The 20,952-nt window shown below is 38.4% G+C and overlaps 1 protein-coding gene and 1 pseudogene across 1 annotated transcript in view; one reads left to right on the forward strand and one right to left on the reverse strand.

The window, feature by feature from the left end:
• Window positions 1-20,952, reverse strand: part of MAK (male germ cell associated kinase) — a 91,824-nt gene that overhangs the window by 54,056 nt on the left and 16,816 nt on the right. Inside the window, exons 5-6 of the mRNA XM_053664071.1 lie at window positions 18,994-19,073; window positions 15,503-15,635 (exon numbers count right to left, since the gene is read on the reverse strand). Coding sequence (XP_053520046.1) covers window positions 15,503-15,635; window positions 18,994-19,073 — 213 coding nt within the window. The remainder of the gene's footprint in view (window positions 1-15,502; window positions 15,636-18,993; window positions 19,074-20,952) is intronic.
• On the forward strand, window positions 8,047-8,647 carry LOC119043339 (protein YIPF5-like; annotated as a pseudogene).

Here is a 20,952-nt window from a genome sequence, read left to right on the forward strand (position 1 = left end):
TTACAGGCTTAGCAGAGTGACAAGGTCAGGCCCAGGAGTTTCTTGCTGTGTATATTTCCTCATGGGAAAGAAGAGAGAGGCCCTTCGCCAGATACTATGTGCTACACAGCTCTTCCAGTCTGATTTACTAAACCCAGCAAAGTAGAGAAAATAGAGATGGGCACAACAAGACACTATCTTCTCTCCTGCACAGCTGTTTAACATTCATATCATATCCTCAAGTTTGGGCAGGCATAATATGGCACCAGGTTTTATAACATACTTTATTTCAAATCTCATATATTGCTCTTCCCTTCTCTATTCCATATTACCTCCTTCCTCCTCTTCATGTATTTGTTTTAAATTCTATTTTCTCTCTTGCTATGACTTGTTTCTATTCCACACTATTACTACTGTTGCCACCTCCAGCCGTGCAAAACTATTTGTTATTGTCATTAGTCATCTCACTTCCCTTCCCTTGTTCTTAAAAATACCCTATTCTCACTTCAGGCCAAGATGGAGGTGTAGGTAGAGACACTGTGCCTCCTCACATAAGCAAAAGAAGGACAACAACAAATTTAAAAACAAAAAATCAACCAGAACTGACAGAAAATTGGACTGCACGGAAGTCCGACAACCAAGAAGTTAAAGAAGAAACATTCATCCAGACCAGTAGGAAGGGCAGAGACAGCAGCTGGGTGGAGAGGACTTGTGGCAAGGCAGTGGCTGGCGGACCCGGTGAAGTGGCGGAGTGGGCGGTGCCACATTCGCATGCAGATAAACCAGGAGGAACAACTAGGGAGTGAGACAGACCACAAAACCCAGGGCTCCAGCTCAACCCAAGGCTCCAGTACAGGGAAATAAAGCCTCAAACCTCTGGCTGAAAACACCTGTGGGGGTTGAGGTGGCAGCAGGAGAAACTCCCAGCCTCACAGGAGAGTTCATTGGAGAGACCCACAGGGTACTAGAATGTATGCACACCCACCCACCCGGGAATCAGCACCAGAAGGGCCCAACTGGATTGTGGGTAGTGGGGGGAAATTATTAAAATCTGGCAGAGAGCTGAGAAAGCAGCACTGTTCCTTCTTGGACCCCTCACCCACATACATTGTCACAGCACAGCAATGTGAGTTGCCCTGCCCTGGTGAACACCTAAAGCTCCGCCCTTTACTAAGTAACTGAGAGGAAAAAAATGGCCCAAATGAAAGAATAGATCAAAGCTCCAGAAAAAATACAACTAATTGACAAAGAGATAGACAACTTATCAGACGCACAGTTCAAAACACTAGTAATCAGGACGCTCACAGAAGTGGTTAAATATGGTTGCAAATCAGATGAAAAAATGAAGGCTATGTTAAGTGAAATAAAGGAAAATGTACAGGGAACCAACAGTGATGGGAAGGAAACCGGGACTCAAATCAATGGTATGGACCAGAAGGAAGAATGAAACATTCAACCAGAAAAGAATGTAGAAACAAGAATTCAAAAAAATGAGGAGAGGCTTAGGAGCCTCCAGGACATCTTTAAATGTTCCAACATCCAAATCATAGGGGTGCCAGAAGGAGAAGAGGAAGAGCTACAAATTGAAAACTCATTTGAACTAATAATGAAGGAGAACTTCCCCAATCTGGAAAAGGAAATAGACTTCCAGGAAGTCCAGGAAGCTCAGAAGAGTCCCAAGGAAGCTGGATCCAAGGAGGTACACACAAAGGCACATCATAGTTACAGCACCCAAGATTAAAGATAAGGAGACAATCTTAAAAGCAGCAAGAGAAAAGGAGACAGTTTACCTACAAAGGAGTTCCCATAAGGCTGTCAGCTGGTTTCTCAAAAGAGACCTTACAGGCTAGAAGGGGCTGGAAAGAAGTATTCCAAGTCACAAAAGGCAAAGACTTACACCCAAGATTACTCTGTCCAGCAAAGCTATCATTTAGAATGGAAAGGCAGATAAAGTGCTCCTCAGGTAAGTTCAAGTTAAAGGAGTTCGTCATCACCAAGCCCTTATTATATGAGATGTTAAAGGGATTTTATCTAAGAAAAAGAAAAAGATAAAAAATGTGAACAGTAAAATGACAACAAAGTCACAGTTATTAACAACCAAACCAAAAAACAAACTAGTTAGCCCTGGCTGGTGTAGCTCAGTGGATTGAGCGCGGGCCTGTGAACCAGACAATCATGGTTCGATTCCCAGTCAGGGCTCATTCCTGGGTTGCAGGCAGGTTCCCTGCAGGCCAGTTCCCAGCAGGGGATGCACGAAAGGCAACCATACATTGATGTTTCTCTCTCTCCCTCTCTCCTTTCCTTCCCCTCTAAAGATAAATAAATTTTAAAAAATCTTAAAAAAAAAAAACTAGTTAGATCAGCAAGAACTGAGCATCTAAGATTCTTTCCAGCCAGGCAGGTCCCCTCACACTATGGAGTACTAACCTCTGGGAAGAGGAAGGTGCGCCCAATCCTCACCTGCAGGATGGCAGACTCCTCAGAACAGCAGGGCCAAGCTTAAGAACCCCCTTCTGGGTATTTATCCATAGGGGAAAGAAAATCTCTAAAAGAGCCCTTTATAAAGTCGTATTAGATGTGACAAGCTACACTGATTCTTCCACAAGCCTTATTCCACTGAAAAATGGCAGGGCAGAGAGATTAGAAATTGGCACAGCAAGAGGTACTAAGGGCACCACCCAGCCTAGGCTCTTATACAGAGCTGCCATTAGCACTAAGCACGAAAGAGCTGATCCTTTTACATAGATTGGCCACTCACAGGACATGGACAGCTAATTCATCAGAAAACTATACATTATTGGAGGTAATCTGGGACAGACCAAGATGGGTAATGCAGGGGCAGGGGGATATACCCACCATCTTCTCTGAAGACTGAACAGTGCCTCCCAAGGGAGAACCAGGAATCACACCCTCCCAATTGCACCAGAAGCCCCCTCTAGAGGCAGATGGAGGTGGTACATGTGGTGCTGTCACAGATTAGATGAGCCATGCCTGGGCCTTGTGCTGATAAAAAGCCAACAGGGCAGACCAGGGAGGATCAGCTAAGACTAAAGGAAACAGCAACAGACTGTGGAGAGCTTGAAGCCTTGAACATGCTTCCAAAAGCTAGAGTGAGACACCATCTCACATTACCACAGACAAATCCAAAAGGAGAAGACAGTAGGCAAATGCTAGACTCTGCTGAGGCAAATGCCACCTCACTCTTTTTTATTATGTGTTATTTTTTTCTCCTGCATAGCTTTTAAGTATTTTTTCTTTTTCTTCAATTTTCTATTATTTCACTATTTTTTGTTTTAAATACATTTTATTGATTATGCTATCACACAAATGGCTATTATGCCATTTCCCCCCTTTATTCCCTGCCGTCCTGCACTCCCCTCCCACCCATATTTCCCCCCTTTAGTTCATGCCCATGGGTCAAAAATGTAAGTTCTTTGGCTTCTACAGTTCCTATACCATTCTTTACCTCCCCCTGTCTATTTTGTATGCTCCTTATTCTCTGTACCTTTTCCCCCTTTCTCCTCCTCTCACTCCCCTGTTGATAACCCTCCATGTGATTTCCATTTCTGTGGTTCTGTTCCTGTTCTAGTTGCTTGCTTAGTTTGTTTTTTGTTATTGTTTCTGTTTTTTGGTTTGGTTGTTAATAACTGTGACTTTGTTGTCATTTTACTGTTCACATTTTTTATCTTTTTCTTTTTCTTAGATAAAATCCCTTTAACATCTCATATAATAAGGGCTTGGTGATGACGAACTCCTTTAACTTGAACTTACCTGAGGAGCACTTTATCTGCCTTTCCATTCTAAATGATAGCTTTGCTGGACAGAGTAATCTTGGGTGTAAGTCTTTGCCTTTTGTGACTTGGAATACTTCTTTCCAGCCCCTTCTTGCCTGGAAGGTCTCTTTTGAGAAACCAGCTGACAGCCTTATGGGAACTCCTTTGTAGGTAAACTGTCTCCTTTTCTCTTGCTGCTTTTAAGATTGTCTCCTTATCTTTAATCTTGGGTGCTGTAATTATGATGTGCCTTTGTGTGTTCCTCCTTGGATCCAGCTTCCTTGGGACTCTTCTGAGCTTCCTGGACTTCCTGGAAGTCTATTTCCTTTTCCAGATTGGGGAAGTTCTCCTTCATTATTAGTTCAAATGAGTTTTCAATTTGTAGCTCTTCCTCTTCTCCTTCTGGTACCCCTATGATTCGGATGTTGGAACATTTAAAGATGTCCTGGAGGCTCCTAAGCCTCTCCTCATTTTTTTGAATTCTTATTTCTACATTCTTTTCTGGTTGAATGTTTCATTCTTCCTTCTGGTCCATACCATTGATTTGAGTCCTGGTTTCCTTCCCATCACTGTTGGTTCCCTGTACATTTTCCTTTATTTCACTTAACATAGCCTTCATTTTTTCATCTGATTTGCAACCATATTTAACCACTTCTGTGAGCGTCCTGTGCGTCGAACTGTGTTTTGAACTGTGCGTCTGATAAGTTGTCTATCTCTTTGTCACTTAGTTGTATTTTTTCTGGAGCTTTGATCTATTCTTTCATTTGGGCCATTTTTTTCCTCTCAGTTACTTAGTAAAGGGCGGAGCTTTAGGTGTTCACCAGGGCAGGGCAACTCACATTGCTGTGCTGTGACAATGTATGTGGGTGAGGGGTCCAAGAAGGAACAGTGCTGCTTTCTCAGCTCTCTGCCAGATTTTAATCATTTCCCCCACTACCCACAATCCAGTTGGGCCCTTCTGGTGCTGATTCCCGGGTGGGTGGGTGTGCATACATTCTAGTACCCTGTGGGTCTCTCCAATGAACTCTCCTGTGAGGCTGGGAGTTTCTCCTGCTGCCACCTCAACCCCCACAGGTGTTTTCAGCCAGAGGTTTGAGGCTTTATTTCCCTGTACTGGAACCTTGGGTTGAGCTGGAGCCCTGGGTTTTGTGGTCTGTCTCACTCCCCAGTTGTTCCTCCTGGTTTATCTGCATGCGAATGTGGCACCGCCCACTCCGCCACCTCACCGGGTCCGCCAGCCACTGCCTTGCCACAAGTCCTCTCCACCCAGCTGCTGTCTCTGCCCCTCCTACTGGTCTGGATGAATGTTTCTTCTTTAACTTCTTGGTTGTCGGACTTCCGTGCAGTCCAATTTTCTGTCAGTTCTGGTTGATTTTTTGTTTTTAAATTTGTTGTTGTCCTTCTTTTGCTTATGTGAGGAGGCACAGTGTCTCTACCTACACCTCCATCTTGGCTGTAAGTCCTCTATTTCACTATTTTTCGTTTTATATCAAATCTCATGTTTTACTCTTCCCTTCTCCTATTCCATTTTGCCTTCTTCCTTCCCTTTCTTATTTCATTTTAAATTTTATTATACTTTCCCCCTTTCTAAACCTGTTTGTATTTCTCAGTCTTACTATTCTCCCTTCATCCTCCCCAAACCATTTTCTTTCCATTACTTATCTGACATTTTTTCCCTTTCTTATAATATCCTTATTCTTTCCACCTTTATTAATCTTTGCTCACTGGTCATTGATATTGCTATTGTTGTATTTCTTTAACTTTTTCCCAGACTTTCACCATTTTTTAATTTCAAATCTTATTATTTTACTGTTTCCCTGACCTATTCCATTTTGCCTTTCTCATTTTAGCTTTAAATTTTATTATGTCCCTTTCTTATCCTGGTTTCTAATTCTTACATGTATTATTTCGCTTCCCTCTTTCCTCTCAAAATCCATTTTATTTAGACATTTCATAATCTTTTTTCTCATTCTCTTATAATATTCTTATCTCTTCCCACCTTTAGTAATCTTTGCTCATTTGTTGTGGATACTGCTGCAGTGGTTTTTTTTCTTCAATTTGGTTCCTATTTTTCCACTTTTTTTAAATTTCAAAACTTGTGTTTATATTCTTCCCTTTCCTTACTCTATCTTGCCCTAGTCCTTCCATTTTTTATTTACATTATAAAATTTATTTTCCCCCATTTTTCGCCTTATTTCTATTTCGTACTCTTATTATTTCTCCTCCTTCTAGTCTCTCAAAATATTTTTTGGTCCATCAGACACTTCATATTATTTTTTCCTTCCTCATAATATTCTTATTCTCTTTCCACCTTTATTAATCTTTGCTAAATTGTTGTTGACACTGTAGTTGTGGTTGGGGTATTTTTGTTGGTGTCTGTTTGTTTGCTGGGTTGTTTCGTTTTGTCCTGGCAGCACCTGATTAGCAGCATATTAAGACATGGCAGGGGCTGTGACATGAGGAGAAAACCCATCAACAAATGAGGCAACAACAACCAATACTCAATTACAACAAGAGAGCCCAAATACACTGCCTAAAGGGTATCCCTAGAATATCCAGCTCAGGAGATCAAGGAGACTGCACCACTGAGTACCCGAGATCTTCTGCCACAGAAGACTATCCCCACAAAAACAGGGATCAAACCAGAAACAAATATGCAGAACCAAACAGAAAGAGTCACCTAAAATGGGGACACAAAGAAAAACACCCAATAGAAAGGAAAGGAGGAATACCCTGAAAGAGTACTAAATGAAATTGATGCAAACAATCTATCAAACATAAAGCTCAAAGTAACGGTCATAAGGATGCTCAAGGGACTCAATGAGAAATACAAGGAACTTTATGGGAGGTACAAGGAACTAAGAGGGAACTACACCAGCATGAAAAAGGACATACCACCTATAAATAAGAACCTCCTATAATAGGAGGAAATGAAGAATACAATATCTGAAATGAAGATATCTGAATGAAGATTACACTATAAGGAATTAAAAACAGGCTAGATGAAGCAGAGGATTGAATCAGCAAGCTGGAAGAAAAGGTAGAAAAAAAAATGCACAGAGAAACAAAATTAAAAAAGACTAAAAAAGAACCAAGATAGTTTCAGGGAGCTGCAGCACAAAATGAAATGTAACAATATTTGCATTATAGTGATAGCAGAGGAAGAAAAGGACCAAGGGATAAAAAACCTCTGAAAAAAATGACAGAAAACTTCCATAACTTGATGAGGGAAAAAGTTATACCATCTCCAGGAAGCACAGAGGGTTCCAATGAAGATGAATCAAAAGAGGCCTGGTCCAAGACACATCATAATTAATATTTAAAAACTAAGACCCTTAAATGCAGCAAGGAACATACAAGGGAGCTTCATTAAAGGTATCAGCTGAATTCTCAAAAGATACACTACAATCCAGAAGGGAATGGCACAAAATATTCCAAGTAAGAAAAGCAAAGACCTGTACCCAAGTCTACTCTATCCAACAAAATTCTCATTTCAGATGGAAGGTGAAATAAGAGCTTCCCAGACCAAAAAGAAAAAAGGCTAAAAGAATACATTTCCACCAAACCAGCATTGCAAGAGATGCTAAAGGGAGTGCTTTAAGAAGATGAAGAAACAAAAAGGGGGAGGGGCATACTTAAAAGAGTAAAAAAATGGCAATGTATTAATACCTACCAAAAAAGAACCTTAAATGTAAATGGATTAAATGCTCCAATCAAAAGACACGGGAGAGCTGAATGGATAAGAAAACACAGCCTGCACATATGCTGTCTACAAGAGACCCACGTCAGAACAAAAGATCTACACAGGGTGAAAGTAAAGGGATGAAAAAATACATTCCAAGCAAATGGACAAGGAAAAAAAAGTGGGATGGCAATACTTACATAAGACAAAAATAGATTTAAAAACAAAGGCTATGACACAAGAGAAAGAAGTTTATTATCTAACACTTAGGGGAATATAATCCTTGTAAACATATGCACACCAAACATAGGGGCACCTAAATATATAAGGAAAACCCTGGAGGATTTTAAGAAAGAAATCAAATACACTTGTCATAGGGGATTTTAACACCCCATTGTCATCAATGAATAGGCTGTCCAAACAAAAAATCAGCAAGGATATTGTGGCATTGATTAATACTCTAGATCAAATGGACTTAAGTGATATTTACAGAAAATTTCACCCCAGAGAAGCAAAATATACATTCTTTTCAAATATGCATGAAACTGGGTTTTCCGGATTATCTGGCACTGGGATAAGTGCTGCCACTGCCTCTACGTTTGGTCATTTGCTATGTCAGGCTTTAATAACTTAAACACAGATTTCTATCAGATGCATTCCAGCATTGATGACCAATCACAGCAGTCCTATGATTATGGAGGAAGTGGGAGATCCTATAGCAAAGTTAGGTGTCAATTTTGACCACATCTGGCAAAAAACACTAATAGTATTACATCCATTAAAAGTAGCAGATGGCAGCATCAGGAATGAGACTGATCTGGCAAGGCCCATGGTTCTTTGTCTTGCCTTTGAAGCCACATTGTTGCTGGCTGGCAAAATCCAGTTTGGCTATGTACATGGGATCAGTGCAACTGGATGTCTAGCAATGTTTTGTTTATTAAACTTAATGAGTATGACAGATATCTCATTTGGTTGTGTGGCATGTGTCCTTAGATACTGTCTTCTTCCCATGATGCTACTTTCCAGCTTTGCAGTAATATTTTCTTTGCAAGGAATGGCGTCAATTATTCTCACTGCTGGAATTATTGGATGGTGTAGTTTTTCTGCTTCTAAGACTTTTATTTCTGCATTAGCCATGAAAGGACAGCAAATTCTAGTTGCATATCCTTCTGCTTTGTTACATGGAGTCTTTGCCCTAATTTCTGCTTTTTGAACTGAATTTATCTGGGATATGGACATAATTGGGCCAAACACACCAAAGGGACTTCAAACTCTTAAATTGAACCAGCAACTGCTACAGTGCAACTCTCTTGCAGATCTAATGTTTGACTATTAGAGCAATGGAAGTAAACATTTATCTTTTGTTCACTTTTTTAGAACTTTTGAATACTATACTGGACTTACCTGTAATATGATTATCTTTAAGTGTTTGTGCTTACACAAAAGTAAGTGCTCTTTCTTTCCTATAGCCTTTGAAAAACAAATCTTCTCTTTAAATTATATTATGGTGTTTTTAAATAGGTTTTTATCAACTGTGGGAAACTAACCACAGAGCTGATAATCTTTCTTAAAAACAACTCATAGTAAAGAAGGCACGAGATTTACTGCAAAACTATTTTTCCAAGGAATTAGGAAAGGAAAACTACCTGTATTCTCAAGTCAGATGCACATGAAGTAAAAAAGTGATCCCAATGTAAAGTTCATGAGTTTGCACTTCAAAAATTTGACATTCCTTTCAATTATCTCATAGAATTTTTGTTGAAACTCAATGATACAGAAGTTCATAGTCTGCCTTACTGTACACATGAAATATGAACACCTATTTAGATATTATCATTATCTACAACAAGTTTATAAACAAAAACCAACCAGAACTGACAGAAAATCAAATTGCATGAAAATCCAACAACCAAGGAATTAAAGAAGAAACATTCATCCACACTGTTAAGAGGGGCAGAGATGGGCAGCTGAGTCAGAAGGACATGTGGAAAGGTAGCAGCTAGAGGAACGGATAGATGAAGCAAGGGCTGGCAGACCAGGTGGTCCCACATTTGTGTGCACATAAACCAGGAGGAACAACTGGGCAGTGAGACAGATCATGCAAGCCAGGATTCCAGCATGGGGAAAGAAAGCCCTAAAACCTGTGGCTATAAAATCCTATGGGGGTTGCAGCAGTGGGAGAAACTCCTAGCCTCACAGGAGAGTTGGCTGGAGATAGGCACAGGGTCCTAGAATGTACACAAGCCCACTCATCCAGGAATCAGCACCAGAAGGCCCCAATCTGCTTGTGGGTAGCAGAGGAAGTGACTAAAAGCCAGCCAAGAGCTACGCAAGTGGCACTGTATCCTCTCAGACCCCTCCCTCCAATACAGAGCCACAACACAAGGAAGTGGGTTGCCCCACCCTGGTGAATACCTATGGCTCTGCCCTTTACAATGTAACAGGTGCAATGACATAAAGAAATAGAGCCCTAACAAAAGAACAGATCACAACTCCAGAAAAAGAACTAAGTGATGAGGAGATAGCCAACCTACCAGATGCAGAGTTCAAAACATTGGTAATCAGGATGCTCACAGAAATGGTTGAGTATGTTTATAAAACAGAAGAAAAAGGGAAGGCTCTGCAAAATGAAATAAAGAAACATATACAAGGAACCCACTGTGAAGGGGAGGAAACTGGGACTCAACTCAATGATATGGACAAGAAGGAAGAATGAAACATTCAACCAGAAAAGAATAAAGAAATAAGAATTAAAAAAAAAAATGAGGAGAGTCTGAGGAACCCCCAGGACATCTTTAAACATTCCAACATCCAAATCATAGGGGTGTCAGAAGGAAAAGAGGAAGAACAACAAACTGAAAACTTATTTGAAAATATAATGAAGGAGAACTTCCCCAGTCTGGAAAAGGAAATAAATTTCTAGGAAGCTCAGAGAGTTCCAAAGAAGCTGGACCCAAGACAGCACACATCCTAATTACATTACCCAAAATAAAAGAGAAGGAGAGGATCTTAAAAGCCACAAGAAAAAAGGAGTCAGTTATCTACAAAGGAGTTCCCATCAGACTGTCAGCTGATTTCTCAAAAGAAACCTTGCAGGCAAGAAGGGGCTGGAGAGAAGTATTTCAAGTCATGAAAGGCAAGGACCTACATCTTGGATGTAGGTCCTTTACTCTATCCAGCAAAGCTATCATTTAGAATGGAAGTAAAGATCAAGTGCTTTCCAGATAAGGTGAAGTTAAAAGAGTTCATTATCACCAAGTCCTTATCATATGAAATGTTAAAGGAACTTATCTAAGAAAAAGAAGATAAAAAATACAAACAGTAAAATGATAGCGAACTCACAGTTATTAACAACCAAACCTAAAAAAAACCCACAAATAACAAACAGCAAACAACTAGAACAGGAACAGAATCACAGAAACGGAGATCACATGGAGGGTTACCAGAGAGGAGGGGACCAGGGAGAGGGGAGAATGAGGGAAAAGGTACAGTGAATAAGAAGCATAAAGGGTAGGTACAAAATAGGCAAAGGAAGATTAAGAATAGTATAGGAAATAGAGAAGCCAAAAAACTTATATGTACAACCCACAGACATGAACTAAGGTGTTGGGGGAGTGTGGGTGGGAGGGGAATAGAGGTCAGAGGGGAATAAAGGGAAAAAAATGGAACAACTGTAATAGCAAAATAAATGCTAAAATTTCTTTGTAATATAAAAAACAAATATCTAAATATAAAGAAATAACTAAATGAAGAAATTAAAATACATGATTTTTTCCCCCTGAAATTTTGGGACAAAAACATGGGTGCACACTATACATGGCAAAATATGGTGTTTCTAAATCAAGTCATAGGCACAGGTATCAAAGGCTAGGTATTCAACCTATCTTTTTTTGAGATAATAAGTCAACCCATAGCACCAAACAGCGAAATAGCTGTATACTTATACTATGTAATAATCACTTTAAAATAAATATTGAGGCCATTTTCTCTATGCCCTACAAGTAGTACCCCACTGTGTGTTAATTTCCCATATATATTTCATGCACAATTAACCTATAACTTCCTATGCTTCCCATGATCCTACCCACTGCCATCTCAAAAGTTATGGCAAAGACCATGGCACAAGACACTTGTATGCCATGTGCCTGGAAGGGCAAACAGTATCAATACTATTCCTATTCACACCCTTGGTGAATCAGTTGGCTGAGGACCACTTCTATCTAAGCACATTTGGTTATACTGCTTCAGGAAATGTTTAAATAGATAGGAAATCTCCAAATTAATCATGTTAAGGTATGTACTTTGTTCATCATTCACTTTCACATGTCTCCCACATTATCATGTAAGATCACAGAGGAAGCAGAAAGCATGCGGCGAGGTCTCTCAGACCTCTCCTAGCTCATTTAAATGAAACTGCTGATAATAGGCACTGGCTCTTAGAACCAAGGTCCCTAAGTTTAGTACCTGTTTTCTTGTATGTAATTTATTGTTTCAGATCTTACTTTTAGGTCTTAGATCCATTTTGAGTTAACTTTTATTTAGTGGCACAAACAGCAGTCTCATTTCATTCTTTTGCATGTAGCTTTTCCATTTTTCCCAGCTTTATTTATTAAAGAGGCTTTCTTTTCCCCATTTTGTTTTTGGCTCCTTTGTTGAATTATCTGGCCATATATATATGGGTTTATTTCTGGGCTCTCAATTCTGTTCCACCGGCCTGTGTATGTTTTTCTCCCAATACCACGCTGTTTTGATTATCATAACTATTGAAGTCAGGGAGTGTGATACCTCTGGCTTCGTTCTTTTTTCTCAGGATTGCTTTGGCCACTTGGGGTCTTTTGTAGTTCCAAACAAATCTTACAATCTTTTGTTCTATTTTTTTGTCCATGTGTCCTTTTTACATGTTCCTAACAATGCTCCCCCATTTTGTTCTATTTTTTTTTAAATGTCACTGGGGTTTTGATGGGGATTCTATTTAATCTGTATATTGCTTTGGGTAATATGGTCATTTTATGTTGATTCTATTCAATCCACAAACACAGAATATCTTTCCATTTAACTGTATTATTTTAAAATTTCTTTTAATAATGCACTGTAGGGGATAGGTCCTTAATATCTTTTATTAAGTTTATTCCTATATATTTTATTCTTTTGGTGCAACTGCAAAAAGAATTGTGTTTTTCATTTCTTTTCCTGAAATTTCATTGTTAGTACATAGGAATGCAGTGGATTTTGTACAATGATTTTGTATCCTGCAACTTTACTGTATTTATTGTTTTTAATAGTTTTTTTGGTGGAGTCTTTAGGGTTTTCTATATAAAGAATTTGTCCCCAAAGGCAAGGGAAGTAAAAGCAAAAATAAGTGAATGGGACTATATCAAACTAAAAATCTTCTGTACAGCGAAAGAAACCAACAAAACAAAAATGCAACCAAATGAATGGGAAGAGATATTTTCAGACAACAGCTCTGTCAAAGGATTAATACCCAAAATACAAAGAGAACTCATACAGCTCAACATCAAACGAACAAACAATCCAATTAAAAAATGATTAGAGGACCTGAATAGACACTTCTACCAAAAAAACCCCATACAAATGGCCAATGGATATATAAAAAGATGCTCAACTTCACTGGCTACTAGGGAAATGCCAATTAATACCACAATAAGATATCGCTTCATTCCTATTAGAATGGCTATTGTCAACAAGACAAGTATAATAGTGTTGGAGAGGCTGTGGAGAAAAAAAGGAACTCTCATTCACTGCTGGTGGGAATGTAAACTGGTACAGCCACTGTAGAAAAAAAAGATGGAGGTTCCTCAAAAAATCAAGAACGGAGCTACCATATGATCCAGCAACCCCTCTTCTAGGTATCTACCTAAAAAATTTGAAAACATTTATTCGCAAAGAGATATGTACCCCTATGTATACTGCAGCATTATTCACAGTAACCAAGACATGAAAACAACCAAAGTGTCCTTCCACAGATGACTGAATAAAGAAGATGTGGTACATATACACAATGGAATAGTACTCAACCGTAAGGAAAAGATGACACACAAGAAAAGTGAAGAATATATGCTTTCACTCATATGTGGGATATATACAAGAAAAACAAACAAAAACTCATAGACATAGACAACAGAGGGAAGGGGGGTGGGCTGAAAAGCATAAAGGGGGGGTCAAACATATGGTGACAAAAGATTTGACTTTTGGTGGTGGGCACACAGTGTAATAATGTATAGATCGTGTATCCAAGAAATGTATGCTTATAATCATTAAATCAACATCACCCCAATAAATTTAATGAAAAGAATAAAACAGGCATTGGCTGAAAACATCCTAGGCAAATGCGGGCCTATGATTACATTATCTAGCTCACTCCCCAGATCTCTTCTGTTCTCTAACACACCTGGTCACTTAGTGACTCACTTTATCTTATAATTTTTAACACTGATGTCTTCTACTTTACATCTTCAGCCCAGCCCTCTCCCCTGAACTCTGTATCATAAATCCGGCTGTCTACTTTGACATCTCCCCTTACACAGACATTCACCTCAACCCAAAACCCAACTGTGGCTCCCCTGCCCCATCCCCCTCAAGCAAGAACTCCCTAGCATTCCCTCTCTCAGTTAGTGCTCATTCCATTCTTCCAGTTGCTGAGGGGAAAAACGTGGAGTCCTGACTTCCTTATGTATTAAAACCAACATCCGATTTACCAGGAACTCATGTTAGCTCTACTTTAAAAATATACCCAGCATCCTACACCTTTCACCATCTCCACAGCCACAAAATCCAAGTCACTACCATTTCCCATCTGAATTATTACAATGGCCTCCTACCTGGTCCCCCTGCTTCTGCCCTTGCTCCTCTAAAATCGATTTTCAATACATCAGCCAGAGTGATAATTTTAAAACATGTCAGATCATGTCAAAATCCTCACAGGGCTCCCCAGTCGCTCAGATTAAAAAGCCATTATAGTCCTTCAATGAGCTATGAGATCTCGCCACCCCTAAACATTCAGACCTCATTTCCTACTACTGCCCTCCTTATTCATTCTGGGCTCTGCAGAGTCCACACGTGGCACTCCTGTGTCAAGGTCTTTACCCTCAGCATTTTCTCTCCCAGAAAAGCTCCTGCTTGCCCTGGCAGGTCCTCCCGGGCTCTTCTCAGCGAACCTTCTGTTTACAATAGCAACGTTCTTTTTTCCTCCCTTATCTCCCCCAACTCCCTGTACCTTTCCATATTTTATTTTTCTCCATCTGAATGCACAAATATTCTTACCTTTATTGGAGCATATATACATACAGAAAAATGTATGTCATAAGAATACAGCCTGATGACTTTTCACAAACAAAACACACCCACGGACCCACCACCCAGATCAAGAAACTGCGTATTACCAGCATCCCAGAAGTCCCCTCCCCTCTGCCATGTAACTGCTATTTTGACTTTTAACAACACAGATTAGTTTTCTCTATTTTTGCATTTAATATAAATGGGATCATACAGTATGTATTCTTTTTTGTTTGGCCTCTTGCTCTCAACATTGTATCTGGAAGAGTCATCCATATTGCTGCATGTAATTACAGACCTTCCATTTCCATTGCTGTAAAGCATTTCACTGGGTGAACATATCATGCCACTTGGTGATAGACATTTGGGTAGTTTGCAATTTGGAACTAGTATATGTTTTCTGATAAACATGTATGATGTTCTTCTGTTGGTAATTCATGATATTTGCAACTTGGTTATTTGTGTATGAGGCAGTGGTTTTGTTGTTGTTGTTATTTAGTTCACTTCTGTGTTCCCAGTGCCTAAGATAATATCTGGCACATAGTAGGTGTTCAATAAATATTTGTTAAATTAAATAAATGAAATCTTTCTTCCTCCTCTTCTTATTCATAAATTAGTATAGTCTCAACTGATCCTTTCTCTCCAAAGAATACAAAGTCACTTCCACACTTTGCTTTAAATATTACATATGGAACATCTGGAATGATATTTGACAATTCGTTGGAAGAAAACTTCGACTTGGGGATATGCCCCTGGAGAGCTGCGTAACACTCACCATCGGGTTGACACGTAATCAGTGTACGGTGGCTGTGACCTTAATTCCCTTGCAAGACCAAAATCAGCAATTTTCACAAGTTCTGGACCCATACAAAGCAAGTTTTCTGGTTTCATATCCCTATGAAAAAAACCTGGGAATATAAAAAGGAAAACCAACCACCAATTATCATGTTTAAACATATGTGACATAAACAAAATAGACTTGAGCCTTTCTGTTATAACTAGGAATGTGAACTAAGGGGAAAAAAGAAACCATGTTTATTGTATAAAAAGTGATTGGAGGTGGAGCTACTCCTTTCAAAATAATTTAGCAAGAAAGTTCATAAGGCGTGTAAGGTCATTAAAAATAACACGTATTTCTTCACCCTGGCTGGTGAGGCTCACTGGTTGGAGCATTGTTCCACACACCAAAAGGCTGCCATTTAATCCTGGATCCAGGTATGTGTAGGAGGCAACCAATCAATCAACGCTTCTCTCTCATATCAATGTTTCTCTCTCTCCCTCTCTCTCTCTCTCTCCCTCCCTCCCTAAAATCAGTAAACAAATCCTCAGAAAAAATACATAAAACAACAGGTATTTGTTAATCCAGTAAATTCAGGCACTGGGCTGGATATTGCCACACTATGACAATCTCATTAATTTGCAAAACAAGCCTTAAAGAGGTATTATGATCACTGTTGTGTAAGAGATGAGGAGGTTGAGGCTCAGAGAGAAGTAACTCAATGAAAGCTTGAGGAGGGCTCCATAATCAAGCTTAAGTCAACATAGCTGGTCTAACTATGGCTCTATCACATTTCACACAAGATTCCTTGAATATGATCACTTACTATACTCAAACCCTATTTATTTGAAAAACCTATTAAACAAAAGAGATTGCCACACATTTTAACCAATTTCTTCATTAAAATTATTTTATTTAACAGATCAGTTCTTCCTTGGTAGCTGCTTTACTGAAAAACCCAATAATTATAATGCTTATTTACCAACCAATATATAAAATAAATGGTTAGTTATGGAATCTAAAAGGCAGCCCAATGAAAATGAGGCAGAAAACCCAGGAATAAGAAAAACCACAAAAGCCCTCCTTGGAAATTTCTATGAGAGCTCTAAAGCACACTGCTTGTACACAAATGGCTTGTATTCTAATGACCTTGCAAGGTGGGACGATAAAGAACAAGCCGGGTCATTGGCTGTAATATTCATCATGAGAGGATTTTCATGTAGCTTTGGGCTAGGAAGACTGTCTAATCCTAAACTCAATCTTAAGTCCTTCAGAGACAGTGTGGGTTCTACATTTGTGACATCTGTAACAGTTCTGAACTCAGTTTGTCTGGTACTTCTTACTCGGAATAGCTGTTGGGAGCCATTTCACTAACTTCCAAGAGAAGTACATTGCACTTTTATAAGAAGACAGGAATAGGAACACGTGATGGTAAAGTGACCATAAAATCTTAGAACTGAACCAATGACATATACGTAAAGTTGAGACTTTCCCTACCCTCCCTAATACATATATATTAGAGATTTGGTCCTATTTTAACTAAAATATTGGTCTCGTTTTTTTCACAGCCACTATTTAAAAAGCGTTTTATCAAAATATTATATCTGTGATGCTTATCAACTACAGAGAAATAAAGTTTTGTAAAAATGCCTATTGTTGTGAATGCCCAGCTTCCCAAATCACTGTGTGGTCAATTATGTAATTCAAGATTACTCATGTTATTTACTTTCAGCAGAAATTTGTAAATCCCATACTAATTTCCTTGAATGCCCTGTGTTTTGAAGTTGCTGATAATTGATACATATCTAAGGAAACTAAAACAACTTTATTACTAACCTGAAAACTATCAATAAAACACAAAACTCTTTAAAAAAAAATCAAATAATTCGAGACTTCTGACTTTCCATATCACACTTGCTTCATTATCATAAAGTAACCCACAAATATCAAGAGTACCATGCTGAGCAGAGTTTTAATGGCATAATATATCCACCCTATTCTACACTTGGGGCTGAAGATCAGGCATCTACCACAATTAAAATAGCATATATTTTTTTATATCCCTGTAATTAACAAATGACTTTTACCAATGGGTTGTAGTATATTACCATAGGTTTTAGATTTTTTTTGCATATCTTTATTTTTTCATTTTTTTTAATTTAATTATTTTTCAACTACAGTACTCTGTCTATTACTTCCATCCCAGCCCACCCCCCATACCCCCCATTTTACTATTTCATATAAGACAAACAATGGGGGATTTAGAAATTTTCTCAACACTTCTGTGGAATTCTGCACAGCATTTTTTTTAATCCTCACACAAGGACCTACTTATTGATTTTACAGAGAAGGGAAGGATGGGAGAAGGGAGAGAAACAATGATGTGAAAAAGAAACAACAATCACCTCTTGTACCCCTTAACCAGGGACCAAACCCACAACCTAGGAAGGTGCCCTGACCAGGAACTGAACCCATGACCCTCCAGTTTATAGTACAATACTCCAACTGAGCCACAGCAGCCAGAGCTGCATAGTATTTTTAGAAAATAAATTATTTCCTATAGCAGTTAAAGGAGAAAAAGAAATATAAAATATGGGATGAAACATGAACAGAGACTAATGATGGTGTTTTTTGAATGCCTATGTTCAGAATGCACCAAAGGTATAGTAGAAACTTTTCTAATTAATATCTAAACATCTAGTGCTTCTAAAGAAATGTTTGCTTAAAGTTTTTATAATAATCATACTAACAGGACTAATTATTTTGGTTTGATAGATATGCAAAAACTATATAAAGATTACATAAATAAGAAATTCATAAAAATAAGATCACTTGCTTTCATTTTACTCAAAGAATAGAAACTAAATGTAAATACCAAGGGAAACTATGAAATATTATAATATGGTTGAATTAAACTATTTAAATAATAATAACTAGTCTTGGTAGATGAAAGTATTCTTATCATTTCCAAAAGGAGGGCCTTATATATATATATATTTCTCATTTCCATGGTTAAATTAGAAGGAATGAGGTTGCAGGATGGGTTTATAATGACTAAAACTAAAAGGTGATGCTCAAACTGTTAAAAAATTCTGCCATACAGGAAGATAGTTACAGATTATAGACATTATATTTTATATAAAATGATAAAAATTCTAAATTCTTAAACAAAAATATAAGTATGTATAGTCACATACTACAAACTTGCAGTTATCCAAATATAACATTATTTATGTGTATGTTCAAGTCCTGTGTGTGATCTTGACAATAATCTGAAGCAGGAAAATGAAACTTAAAGGAGGGGAATTATGAAGAAAGAAAAGGGGAAGGGTCATCAAGGAACATGTATAAAGGACACGCAGACAAAGCCAAAGGCGGGTAGCATCTAGGGCAGAAGGTGGGGACGAGTGGGGCAAGGGGGAGTATTAGGGGGAAAATGGAGACAACTGTACTTGAACAACAATAAAAAGAAAAACAAAGAAACCTACCATGTTTATGGATAAATGCCAGCCCTTGCAATATTTGATACATAATATTTCTGATGACTGACTCAGGGAACAACTTGTTCCTGTGAAGAAATGAACAAAAAAAATACTCATGTAACAGCTGCTAACCAACCAACCAACCAAAAGAAATGAGGTTCCTCCTCCCTTGGAGCTCCTCCTGGCCTCATGATTCTGGCTAAAAGTATGATTTATAGTTTCATAGTGTTGTCACATATTAAAAAAGTGAAACTTAGAATTGTTTTTGTTTTGCTGGGTGGTAAAAACTCAAATAGCTAAATTCTACTCCGACCCAAGAGAAGTAAATTGGAAAACTAAGAACTATCAGATGAGCAAAGTGTGAAAATCTGTACTGTGTACGTAGGCTTTAAGAGTTTTAAGGGCATAACTGTTTCAGTTCTGCAGTATACATTGGTCTTCTCTAATAAAAATATAACAAGAGCCATGAATGAGAACCACTTATGTGTTTAATAATGTTTTGTCTAACTTGATATATACCAAATAATATTTTAACATGCCGTCAGTATTTTAAAATTACTGAAGAACCCTGGATGGTTTCACTCATTGGATTAAACACTGGACTGCAAACCAAAGGGTCGCAGGTTCAATTCCTAGTCAAGGCACATGCCTGTGTTTGCAAGCCAGGTCCCCAGTAGGGGGCATGAAAGAGGCAACCACACATTGATGTTTCTCTGTCTCTCTCACTCTCTTTCTTCTTCTCTTCCCCTCTCTGAAAATAAAAATCTTTTAAAAATTATAAAATTACTAATGAATTTACATTGTTTTTTGTACCAAGTTTCCAAAATCTGACATGTAATTTATTTTACATTTATACCTCAATCCAGACTAGCCACACTTCAAAATTACTACCTGTGTCTCATAGATACTGCACTGGACAGTGCAGCTTTATACAGCATTTACACAAGGCCTAACAGAGTAAGACCCAAATAAGGGCCAAATTAAGGCTGACAAATATTAATCAATAGCATACCAAAAATTAATGTGATCAAATTTAATTCCTTGACCCTGAGTTAATTCTTCTTTGTTGTTTTTTTGGTTTTGTTTTTTATGGCATTTTAAAATATATATTTTATTGATTATGCCATTACAGTTGTTCTATTCCCCCCTTCATTCCCCTCTACCCTGCACACCCCCTCCCCCACCATTCTCCCCTTTAGTATATGACCACGTGTCTCAAATTCTTTAGATTCTATATTTCCCATACTATTCTTGCCCTCCCCCCTATCTATTTTTTACCTACTGTCTATGCTACTTATTCTCTGTACCTTCTCTCCCCTTCTCCTCCTCCCACTCCCCTGTTGCTAACCCTCCATGTGATCTCCATTTCTATGGTTCTGGTCCTGATCTAGCTGTCCTCTTAGTTTGCTTTTGTTTTAGGTGTGGTTGTTAATAACTGTGAGTTTGCTGTCCTTTCACTATTCATCTTTCTTATCTTCTTTTTCCTAGATAAATCCCTTTAACATTTCATATAATAAGGGCTTGGTGATGATGAACTCCTTGAATTTGATCTTATCTGAGAAGCACTTTATCTCCCCCTTCCATTCTAAATGAAGTTTTGCTGGATAGATCAATCTTGGATGTAGGTCTTTGGATTTCATGACTTGGAATACTTCTTTCTAGTCCCTTCTTGCCTGTAAAATCTCTTTTGAGAAATCAGCTGACAGTCTGATGGGAACTCCTTTGTAGGTGACTGTCCCCTTGTCTCTTGCTGCTTCTAGAATTCTCTCCATCATTTTAATCTTGGCTAATGTAATTATGATGTGCCTTGGTGTGTTCCTTCTTGGGTCCAACTTCTTTGGGACTCTCTGAGCTTCCTGGATTTCCTGGAAGTTTATTTCCTTTGCCAGACTGGGGAAGTTCTCCTTTATTATTTGTTCAAAGAAGTTTTCTACTCGTGGCCATTCCTTTTCCCCTTCTGGTACC

Source organism: Artibeus jamaicensis, unplaced genomic scaffold (genome assembly GCF_021234435.1).
Source record: "Artibeus jamaicensis isolate MK-2021 breed Jamaican fruit bat unplaced genomic scaffold, CSHL_Jam_final contig_335, whole genome shotgun sequence".
In the NCBI taxonomy this organism is placed as follows: Eukaryota; Metazoa; Chordata; class Mammalia; order Chiroptera; family Phyllostomidae; genus Artibeus; species Artibeus jamaicensis.